At 54.0% G+C, this 12,012-nt stretch overlaps 1 protein-coding gene across 7 annotated transcripts in view; it reads right to left on the minus strand.

Moving 5' to 3' along the window:
- The window catches only part of RGS3 (regulator of G protein signaling 3), a 121,154-nt gene that overhangs the window by 44,306 nt on the left and 64,836 nt on the right, over positions 1–12,012 (minus strand). For 5 of the 7 annotated variants that reach the window (XM_029919835.1, XM_029919836.1, XM_029919837.1 and 2 more), the window contains one exon: positions 8,750–8,872. In XM_029919835.1, the coding sequence (XP_029775695.1) occupies positions 8,750–8,872 (123 nt within the window). Of the gene's footprint in view, positions 1–1,687; positions 4,258–8,749; positions 8,873–12,012 lie in introns of those variants that run through there. The other 2 variants (XM_029919838.1, XM_029919844.1) reach the window with 1 other exon arrangement.

A 12,012-nucleotide genomic window follows, 5' to 3' on the forward strand; every position in this document is an offset into this window, starting at 1 on the left:
GCATGGCCAGGCTGCAACCACAAAGCAAGAGTACAGTGCACCCAGGAAGAGACTTGAGGTCCATGCCGAGACCTAGGCTTTATTCCAACAACAGCGTCCCAATTGGTCTGGGTGCAGCTCGAACAGTCTGTGATTGCTGGGAAGCAGGAGCCCAGAGCAATCAAAAGCAGGTGCTCTGGAGCTGAGCCACCACATCCCAATCACCACCCTAGCTGTGTGACCTTGGGCAAGTTTCTTAACTTCTCTAAGACTCAGTGTCTTTATCTACCAGTTGGGTGTAACAAGAGTAGATGTGTAATGGGGATAATGGATCTCGTGAGGCCGTAGTGAGGACTGAAGAGACAACACAGATCACAGTATAACTGCTCCCCAAATCACCTCGTGTTGTTATTCTACCCTTAAACCAATTGGAGGATGGTGGCTCGGCTCAGAGAAATGCTTGAGGAAAGGTAAGATCAAAACAGGATGGAAGGTAAGGTCGTGCTGTCTTCATTAAGAGCGAAAACAAGAATAGCACCATAACTGAGGCAAAGAGCAAGATGGCAAAGCAGGTAGTCATCCATAGCCAGATGGGCCACGAGCAGGGGCTAGAGGGAAGTTGGAGAGATGGGAAAATGGTTGCGCCTTTCAGGGAAGAGAGCATGCTTTCTGAGGGGATATCTGAAATCCAGTCCAATTGATACCCAGGTACTTTGGACTGAGACTTGGAACTAGTCAATTAGCAAAATCTGGGCCCACAACGCAGGGCAGACTCTTCCCGCCCTCAACAGGGCTTGAGTCAAAGGCCAGCCTCTGAGTCACCAGGTCCTGAACCTGAAGCCGTCCCTTTCTGCCTTTGCCCACAATTCCATCGCTGCTGGGCACCCAACACTGTGTCTGCTGATTCTCTTGAACACCAAACTCAAAAGGGGAAGGGGCATCAGCTGAGCCTTCCCGGTGCCCCTGTGATCCTGTCTTAAGGAACTCCAACTTGCCTTTCTTATTACATCTGGTGTGAAGCTCTTGAGCGTTCCTGGGCCGCCCCTCAGACATCTCAACTTTGGAAGCTTATTCTCCACTGTATGGAGAAGACATTTTGTTCATTTGTCCTAAACCATCTGCTCCGGAGCTTAAAGGGCCATGGCTTCTAGGTGAAGGATATCACTTCCAGAAGGAGATAATTGATTTCTCTACTTCCATCCCTAAGAAGCAGAACTTTGCATCTGGGAATAGCAATGGGTTAGGGTTGAAAGGCTTTGGTCTGAAGACTAGCTCAAACCAGCTGTGTGACCTTGGGTAAATCATTTAACGCCTCTGAATCTCCGTCCCTCTCATTTGTGCAGTGAGGCTGCTGGTGGCCTGGGTAAATGACAGCTGGGGACCCCAGTCATCATCTCGGAAGCCCCTGCTGTCCCTGTGGGGACCCCTCCCACAAATTCCCTCTGTCTTCGCTTGGCAGACTCCACTGGTGCTGTGTGTGAGACATGAGGACTTGGGTGGCAGAACTTACAAAAAATATTTTAAGTAAAGAATGTTTTAAAAAGACATACATAAATAAATATCATCATAATTTCTGAGAGGTTGCAGCTCCCAAAGGGTCAAAAGGCCAGGCCAGCAGAGACTGGGCATGGCTGCTTACGGGAGAGACAGAGTTTCAAAAGACCCAGGGCCTGAGACACAAGCAAACACAAAAAACGGGATCAGAGGGTGTGAAGGGAACTTAAGGGACCACTTTGTATTCAAATCACACAGATGGCCTTTTCAACAATAAATGGTTGTGCTCCCATCCTCCCAGCTCTGGGGTCTCAGACACCAAGCCAAGACAATTGGACCATCAGGAAAGAGACCATTGTGTAGGCTTCTCAGTGTGATTTATGTGGAGGGCGGGGCCCAGCCTTGTTTCCTGTGATTATGAGTCTCAGATGCACTTTCGATAGGGTGCACATCATCTTGGATGGCTAGGATGGACCGGGATGCCGAGGAACAGCGGCCACCACTCATATTTCATCTTCTCCAGCCCGTGAAGCCAAATGAATTGTCCCATCGATTGGAGAGGCAGAGCAGCGTGGCGCTGTGGCTCACCACAGTCACTGGGAAGACCGGCCCAGGCCCTCCAGGAGCTGACATCCACGTCCCCCAGCAGCGGCCAGGACTAGGACCCCAAGTCAGCAGCATGTCAGGACCGGCTGGGAGGAAAGCCCTGTCCCCAGGCCTCCATGTTGTGTTCTGGTTCTCCATTTCCCTATGGCCAGAGCTCCTGTCCTCTGCACCTGTCTGGTGGACAGAGGTAGGTCACCAGGTCCGGGAGAATCAAGCTTGCTGCCTTCCCAGACAGGCGAGTCTCCTGGGCCTCACACTCCCCTTAATGTCATTTTATAAGGGAATCAAATGAAATCAAAGTGCAGCTTGCTGTCTGTGCGGATGCAGCCGATCCGCCTCTCAGAATTAACCCTGCGGGCTGAGTCCTGGCCGACAGAGGCTGTGTCTCAGTTGCCCCGCCTCAGGCCCAGCCTAATCCCCTGCTGGGTGGCGGCATCAGCCTGGTCGCTGGCAGATACACCCCATCCCCTGTTCCGGGGGTGTCTGATCTTGCCTAAATGGGAGGTGACTGACATATTCTCTTCTGGGCCATCCTTCTTGGAGTTTAAGCAGCCACAGCAGCTGGGCAACCTCACCAGGCATAAGAGCCCTCTCTAAAGACACCGAGAAGGTCTTCTAGGACACGATCCAGGGACCATGCAAGGTCCAGGGGCTTCTCTGGTCTGAGCCATCTCTCTCTAGCCTCTTTGACCCCCTTTTTATATGCAAGTGACCTATGGTTCCACACATACCTTTCGTGTACGAGCTATGTCACTCAGACCCGTGACCTTGGGCTTCCCTCCCTCTAGTTCTTGGCACTTAGAGAAAGGTATGAGAGCTGTCCAACCCTGGGCTCCAGGCAGTGAGCCAGCTGGGTTCCAATCACTGTCCCTTAGTAGGTCCTAGTAGGCCACTGAGAGAGCAAGACAAAGTAGAGAAGAACAGGGGGCGCTGGGGGGGCAGGGAATTCTCTCTTCTCATTCCAGAGCCTCTCCCATATCTGAGGGTCCAGAAGTTCCCATACCTACCTCCCCAAGCACCACCTAGGACAGGCCACCATTGCCCCTCACCTGGAAGAATGAAGGACCCCCTAACCGATCTCTTCACACCCACCTGGGGGCCTCCTTGGGCCCTCTGATCTAGAAATGTACCTGAGACTCACTCCCTTTCTCAAAGCCTTCAGTGGCTTCCCACTGTATTGAGAATGAAATCAGTAAAACATTAACCACCATGGCCCTGCGTGCTCTGGCCCTCACCCACCTGGTCTGCCTCGTCACTCAGCTCCAGCCACACTGACCTGGCCTCTGTTGGCCCCAGCACGCCAAGCTCCTTCCCATCTCAGATACTCTCCACAGGCTGTTCCATTTGCTGGAACACTCCTTCCAAAGTCTTTGACTGGCTAACTCCTTTCTGGCCTGCAGGTCTCAACTTAAAAGGTATGATAGATTCCCTGCCATTCCCCCTCCAACCCCGCAACAGCAAGCTAAATAATTTTCTCCTATAGGAATCTTTTTCTTCATAGGTGATCAGTTTGTAATCACGTGTGTGCACGTGTGTATGTGTTGGTGTTGGTCTATAATGCCCACTCCCCTACCAGGACTAAAATCTTAAAGCAGAGACCGTGTCCACCTTGTTCTCCACAGAATCCCCAGCTCTTAGCCCAGAGCCTGGACAAAGTAGATGTTCCCAAAACATCCATTGAATGAAGAAATGAATGAATGAGTACAGATGAAAACTAAGTGAAAGAGTGGAGATATCTTCCGGCAGTGGAGGGCGATGACTTTGTTCTCCATCAGGGCAGGCCTCTGCCAACCTCTCTCCTGTTGTCCCCAAGGCAGGCATTGGAACCACAGGGAGCCCAGAAGCTATGTCTTCTCCTTCTTCCTTGTGGGGAAAAAGTTTGAGTCTTCTCCATTTGGGACCTTCTGATGCCGATCCACACACACTTGTGGGACCACTCCCTTCAGATGACCCTAGGCCCACCATCTTGGTCCTCCATTTTGGGTCCAGTTGAGGTGACGTTACTGTGTGGTAGGGGATGCCCAAGAAAGGGTTAAGTTGCCAGAAGCAGAGTCCTGCCCTTGGGTTTGCTCAGCCAATCAGAGTCTGTCCTGATGAGGTAAAGCTTCTATCCTGGGTAGCATTGGTTGAGTTGGCCGGCCCCATCTCCTGCTGGAGAGAGCCATAAGGGTGGAGTTTCTGTGGAACCAGACAGAACTGGAATTAGCTCGCTGTCTACTCCGGCCAGGGCTGCCTGACTCCAGGACCTGCCCCTGTTCCTTTCTAAGGTGCCCAGACAGACCCTGGCATCTCCGGGACCCCGCCTCTAGCTGACCAGTGGAAATGACAAGGTGGCATGCACTTCGGCGTCACATCTGGGAGAAGTCTCACAGCCAGAGCAGACCCAGGAGGCCTCAGTTTCCCTGCCTGGGCCCTGAAATAGAGCAGGCGGTTACCAGGAAGTGGCATGGAGCGATCATCACATGAGCTCAGAGCAGCAACATTCCGCTTCAATAAGCAAGGCCGCTAGATGAATCTTCCTACACAGGCATAGCTTTAAAATAACAATAATAGCAGCTAGTTCACAGAGTTCTTCTTGTGTGCACATTGCGTGAGCTTAATCCTCACGAGAACCCTGTTAATCCATCCACTTTACTGATGAGAAAACTGAGTCTCAGCAAGGCTCGATGCCTCCCCTGAGGTCACAGAGTGGTAAGAGTTTATACTTCCCAGATCACTTGCTATATTATTTTCGAGCAGTCTGTTGGCCTATCTGTCTCCACCACCAGACTGCGATCTTGCAAGGAAAGAGTGTGGCAGATCCGTCCATGCATTGCCACCAGCATTCCCGCCATCACATCCAGGGCGCACCCCTCGCGTGCCTGATGGCTGTCGGAAGCCCACTCTCCTCGGAGATTTCCCATCGCTGGGCCAGTGTGGTGCACATGCACAAACAATGAATGTGCAGCCGTGATCCCACCGGACCACTCTTGGGACCTGTCAGGCACAGCCTTTAATGAGTGGAGTGTCACTCCCAGTCCCCTCTGCCTGATTAAAGGAGAGTTCCATAGGACAGGTCTCATCCATCTCTGTGACCCCGAGGGACCTGACCTCACATCTGGCACAGAGCAGGCATTTATGATGTATATTTGATTGGATAACCAAAATAATATGCAGCTGTCTGCCCCTACTGGCTTCGAACCTCAGTGGCCACAGGCAGGACCACCTTGAGTTATTCTATATCAGAAGCATCATAGCACTCGCTGTGGTTGGGGGGCGGGTCTAGTAAAAGTGATCCCAGGCAGAAGAAATGTAGGTTCCTTCCAGGAGCACATAATGAAGCAAGTGAGCGGGGTTCTGATAAGAAAGAAGGCTGTGGTGAGCAGAAGGAAGCTGGGTCACTGGCTTCTACAGAGAGAGGGAGAGCTCACACGGGGCCAACCCAGAGCAGCCTCCTGCCTGGTGCGGTCAGCTGAGTGAGCTGGAGAAAGGCAATGGGCCCCCAGAGAAGGGATGGAGGCTGGACACTGTCTGACGCATTGTGTCCACACTGCCACAGCTGGACTTCTCCGCCCCACTCCCACCTGCAACCCACAGGCACCTGAGACACAGCACAGCAAGCCTGTGACCGCCCCTCTCCCGAGAGGGGACAGAAAATCTCCAGCCCCTAAAGGCAGCACAGTTCCCAGGCAATCAAGTCACGTGGAAATCTGCAGGGTCTGGCTCCCTGACAGGAGATTGGACGACCCCAGGCCCTCCAGGGTCATCTCCCATGGTAAGCTTTCATGATCATCACAAAGCTCCAAGAGCTAGAAAGGGCCATGTGGCCAATGTGAATGGGACCACTGAGGAAGCAGCTGCCAGAGGTCACACTGCAGGGGGCGGTTCACCTGCCTCTTTGTTGCTCTTCGAATCCATCTTCTTCCCCGTTCCCTCTACCTTTCCCAATAAGCGTTTCACATTCAAAGCGTCCCACTTATGTTTCGCAAATTTGGAATGAACTTTTCGTCCCTTGAGATGTGGGAAGAGTTCCCCAATCCAAGGTGCCAGCAAACACTGTTGAATGGGGTTGAGAAGGGGCAGCAGGGGCTTTGTAGAGCAGCCTTGCAAGCCCCTCTTTCCCTGGAAGGGGCAGGTGTCTGAGTTAGGGCAGGGAGCAGCCTGGCCAGCATTTCCCATGGACAGCAGAAGGCGGGGCATTCCCAGAAAGAACAAAGAAAAGGAGTTTAAAAAAAAAAAAAAAAGGCATGCTACTCAGGACAAATTGATCAAGTGGGACTCTTTCGGCCTGAAAAGCAAGAAGCTGGGGCCTGAGTGCTGCTCGGTCTTCCCTTTCCTCTCTCCCTGGAGGTCAGCAACCTTAGCAGAAAGGCTGTGGCTCAGCCCTTGGCCAAGACATGCAGGCTCACCTCCGAGGCTGCCGGGACCTGGTGGAGCTGAGCGCTGGTGGCCCCCGGGCCACTCTAGGGAACTGGAGAAAAGCCTATCTACCGGAACTTCTCTCAGGGAGCTTTTTGTAAGTGACCAGAAGAAATAAGTTGGTAAGCCTCTAAGTGTGTATGCTGGGGTTGGGGCTGGGGGACTTGGGCTTGAGACCCCAAGGGGCCTACCTCACAAGAGATGGTTACGTGACTCCCTTCTAAGGAGGGTGAACCAGTGGGGTATGCCAGGGCCCAGTTCTCTGCAAGGAGGCAATTCGGAGGTTGTGTCAGTGATCAGGCCCTCCTTCTGTATGCTTCTTCACCCAACACACAGCTCTCCATTAAACACACACTGAAAGAGTTTTGATTGGAAGTGGTGGCTACCTTCTGCCAGGCAAGGGTGCCTGTGCATCTTGGCATGGCCCTGAAGCCAGGCCCCAAGCCCTGGGGCCCTTGCAGCGTCAGCCAGCCAAGTCTGCAGCCTGCCGGGACCAAGGCCTGTCTCAGAAACTCAGACTAGGGCGCCTGGGTGGCTCAGCCCATTAAGCATCTGACTTCAGCTCAGGTCATACTCTCACAGTTCATAGGTTCGGGCCCCTCATCGGGCCCTGCACTGATGGTACAGAGCCTGCTTGGGATTCTCTCTCTCCCTGTTTCTCTGACCCTTCCCCTGCTCATGCTCTCTCTCTCTCACAATAAATAAATAAACTTAAAAAAAAAAAAAAAGAAACTCAGACCATCTTCAGTCGCTTAAACCGTCCTCCCAACCAAAGACAGAGAGACTTATTGCCCACACACTCCAGAGCCTGCAAATTCTGAAGTTCAAGCAGAAAGAACTCTTTTCCCCAGACCAGGAGCTGAGCACCAAATAGAAGAAGCTGTGGGGGCATGAGTTCAGCCATGGGACATCCCAGGGACCGCCCCGCTAAAGAGAGTGGCCTGGTTTCTGACTGTGACCAAGCCGGCAGCCTACGGCCTCAGACACAGGTCTCTGCTCAGTAGAAGAACCTGGCAGTAGGACGGCAGCAGTGAGCAGCTGGGCCCAAGTAGGGGCAGTGTGCAACCCATCAACTATAACTGATTGAGCACCTACTGCATACCAGGCACTGTGCCACGAACTGCATGTGCACCATCTCATATTTCCTCCTCCCAGAAACCCTTTGGAGGAGGAACTGTTCCCAGATGGGAACACCAAAGCACCGAGTAGTAGAGCTACTTGCCCAAGGTCACAGCGCCAGTCAGCAGTAGCATGTGACTTGAAGCCCCCACTTTTCCTACTGTCCTCCGTCATCAAAGTTACTCCTGCCCCTGATAACAGGATAACGTTCAAGTCTGGGATCACAGAATTCTCAGACTCTGACTCCCTTCGTTAGGGCAGAGCTGGGGAGCGGCCGTGCACCCCTGCCGTTCCAGAGCAGGCCTGTCCCCATGACCCCCACCCTATGTCTGTGGAAGCCTGGGGAAGAAGAAGCAAGACCAGAGAGTTTGCCGGCTGGCGCTCACTGCCCCTCACCCTCTCCCCACAAGCCAGCAGACCAGCCACACAAATCCTTTCGCGGCCAACCAGACCAAATCCCAAAACTTCCAACACTTTCATCAAAAAGAAGCCACCTGCATGACTCACAAATGGGACATACAACTGTGCCTTGTGGCTGGCATCCAGCTGACACAGGGGAAGCCTACGGTCTGGCTTCCATCTGATTCCCTCCAGTAGGGGCACGGGACCAGATGAGGGGTGCCTGTCCCACCTCGGCCTCAGCTGGGAGGCTCTAATCTTCCGTGATGCCCAGCTGGCCGGCCCCAGTCCCCAGCAAACTCCACTTGGCAGGGGCCTGCATCGAATTAAAACAGCTTCTGCTGCAGACATCTCCTCACAACGATGCCTGCCCTCGGCCAGTGTTAAGCACCAGCTTGCTGCCCCTGGGCACCACCTATCCAATAGCAGGGGGGGGCCACATGCCAGGCAGCAGCAGCAGGCCCACCCAAATTAGACCTTGCCGCAGGCAAACCATCCAACAGAGGCGAAAAGTGATGGCCATGCGCCATTAGGCTCTGTCACTCTACCTGAGCAGTGTGAAACCCTCTCAACAGACCCAGTGAGATGCCGAAGGGGAGAGACCTTCAAGCCTGGGCCTCCCTGCCAAGAGCTTGTTGCTCATATCAAGTCCTAAGCTGGAGCTGGTCCCAAGCTCAACTCAGAGGCTTGAGGGTCCAGGCTGGCTGAGGGGAAGCCGGGCAGCCAGGGCTGTGGCCACTGGCGAGGCCCTTACCTTGCTCTCCGGGGGCGAGGCCGCCAGCTGTTGCTGCTTGGTGATGTTCTCCGACAAGCACCAGCACACCCTCTTCTTCTGCTCCTGTGAGTGCGCTTCCAGAGTGAATAAGCACTCTGCCTTCTGACGTCAGGGAAAATAGAGAAAAAGATGGTCAGGGCTGCTCCCTGGCTCAGGGGGCTCCCAGGCCCAAGCCCATCCCTGGGCTCTCGAGGGCGAGGCTGAAGCAGGGAGGGGAGTGCCCACTAAAAGCCACAAATGCACACCAATCCCCAGTGACATGGATGCAGAAGAGGAGCAGGGAAGCTGGCTTGGGGGCCAGCTGGCGAGCGAGCAGTGTGCCTGCGGATTGGGGGAAGGGTGGGAGGCGCCGGCTCCCAACACAGTGGAGGCCTGTGGAGAGCCACAGGGCAGCAATGGTGAGGTCACCCCCGGGGACAGGCAGCACAAGGCAGCAGCTGGGGGAGCACATGGGGAACCCAGAGGGCCAAGGTCTCCAGCCCTCTGATGCTCTGTGGAGCTGGGACCCCTCCTCCAGCTCCCAGAACTTCCCCTGCCCCACCTCAGCGAACTATCTGATCATAAGGCCAAGGTCAGATGGGCAGTTGGACGGATGTACCAACGGAACGCAAACAGAAACTCAGGTCCCTTTAGAAAGTCTTGGTGGGCATAGTCACATGGCCTCCTACAGCACCCCCCCCCCAGTGCCTGACACATGAGCGGGGTGCAATCAGTGGCCACGCAGCTCCGTGGAGCACGCCAACAGACCCGGGCACCAGCCCTGCTGTCTTTCCATCTCGCTCTGCTATCTAACCTTGTTAAGTGCAGGCTCGTCTCCCCAGCTAGACCAGAAAGTCCTTCCGGAAGTGCCTTTTCTACCTCGGCCCAGTAGAGGACTTGGCAAGTAATGGCCTTGGTGAGCTCTGGCTCCTGGAGGGACTTCCGGGATGAGGTCAAACCCAGGCCAGCCCTGGCACCAGCACCAGCATGCTAAGACCCAGGGGGTCAGCCCCTGGGGAGCCAGCACGTGGGGCGGTCCAGCACATCCAAGGCCATCATCCACTCTAGAACACACTGGTCAAAAAACGGCAGGCTCTTTCTGACTCCGCTGGAATTTGATTATAACCCCACAGGGCTGCGATTATGTGAGCTCAGCCAGGGAGCTAAGAGCATGAGCTGGATGGCTCGGAACAGAGAAAAACACAGTGTTTCTATGCAGGCCTCCCTCGTTCTGCAGTCGGACAGGCCTGGTTTGAATCCCAGCTTTGCCACTTGCTGGTGGTCGACCTCAGGGAAGTCTATAGAATGCGAACGGTAACATCACCCCCTCAGAGCTAGTGAGCGGGTAAGTAACAAGAGCGATTAGAGGCCTCAACAAAGAGCAGCTACTGTTGTGATGACCCAAACTTCACTCATTTAATAAGTATTTGTTGCGCACCTGCTAATTTCCGGGGACTACACTAGGTCTTGGAATGCAGAAGCTAATGAGAGACAGAGCTCTGGCCCTCAGCTTGTGGCAGACATAATAAACCAATAAACAATTAAATAATATCATTACCAATTGTGAAAAGGCCAAAAGGGGGAGATCCTATTTGAACCTATTTGAGGTCAGAAAAGGCCTCTCCGAAGGGCCAGCAAGGCAAGTGCTTGGGAGAAATCATTCCAGAGAGGAGGAACAGCACACGCAAGGGCTCTGAGCTGGGGTGACTTCGAGCATCATCTGATGGCACTGGGGGACCTTTTCTGTCCTGCCACCCCACCCAACCCTCAGGGATGCCACCCTTCAGGGCGAGGTAGGCTCCTGCACTAAGTGCTCCCAGGGAGCCAGCCAATCCTCTCCTGCCCAAAAGTGCTCAGAAGCGGATCGTCCTAAAAGCATCAGAAGAGAAAGGGCAGAAAGTGCCACCCCTTGGCTTCGGGGAACTGGGCGGATGTGGTGAGGCAATCCTATCACTTAACAGCAGATTCCCTCCACTTCTCAGAACTCCCAACCCACTGCAGGGGAAGGACACGCCCAGCAAAGAGAGACCCCTAGATTCCCCACAGGGAAGCCAGCTAGGGGCAGGAGCCCACCTGTCTCCTCGAAGTCCCCTGTCGGGTGAGTGGTAAGACAGGAACCATGGTCCCTTCCGTGGAAAGGCTGCATCTCCACAAAGCTGGCCCTGCCTCTACTTAGGTGTTTGGGCTTCAGCAAACCCCTTCATCTCCCCAACCTGAACTTCCTCCTCTCCTTCCGTTCTAAACCAGGAATTCTGCCTATAAATAATAATTCGTTTTACCTCATTATCAATTTTAAAGAGCACTTTCCCCATCCATGCTCTCATTTTGCTCTTGGCAATTCCACGAAGAGGTAGGGAGGGCTTGGACGGTTCCTCCTAATTCAGGGACGGGAAACACCAAGGCTCGGGGTGGCTAAGGGCCTCTGCGAAGTCTTATGGCCAGTGAGCAGCAGAAGGAGAAACACGTGTTGAGAGTTCATCCCCCAAACCGGGAAGGCCTGCTCAGGGGCTGGCAGGAATGCTTCCCCTTGCAGACCGAGCCCAGAGGCAGCCAGACTGCAAAAGCTTTCAGAAGAGGTCTATCAGCCCATGAGTCTCAAAGCAGCTGCAGAGGTCACTGGTAGCTTCTTATATAACCCTGCTCTGCCCCGAGCTCCAGGAGGGCCATCCCTTCCCACAAAAGCGTAGGAAAGCCTCCCCTCACAGTGACAGGGCCACCAGCATCCTAAGCTTGAGACGTCCCCCGTCACACGCCATGCCTCACACAGCGTGAAGCCTTCACCAGTGGGGTCTTGGTCCTTCTTCCAACAACTTGCAAGGTAGAAGTTGTGACTATCTCCATTTTACTGACATCCCTAAGAACCACTTTCTCTCCCCTGCCCTGTGGATAATCTCCCTTTAGAAAGTCCTATCTCTCCCCCTGGGATGGTGGCCATATGGCCTGTTTCCATAGCAGGGTTCAGGGAGGCTGGGTGTCTGACTCTGAGAGCCTGAAGCTGAAAGCTCCATAATGCTAGGGAGTCCAGAAACCTTCTGAGGCACCGAAGACCTAAGCCCAGGCCTCGCCCGGGGCTAGGGGTTGGCTGCCTTAGATGGGCAAACATTTTGGGAAGGCCCTTCCTCCCAAGGTTCTTTTCTAGGAGCTTTGGAGGCTGGTCTGGAGAGAGACAGAAAGAGAGAGAGAGAGAGAGAGAGAGAGAGAGAGAGAGAGAGAGAGAGAGAGAGCACAGAACCAACTCCCTCCAGGAAAGCTGAATTCCCATC

The sequence above is a fragment of the Suricata suricatta genome, chromosome 13 (assembly GCF_006229205.1).
Source record: "Suricata suricatta isolate VVHF042 chromosome 13, meerkat_22Aug2017_6uvM2_HiC, whole genome shotgun sequence".
Lineage (NCBI taxonomy): Eukaryota > Metazoa > Chordata > Mammalia > Carnivora > Herpestidae > Suricata > Suricata suricatta.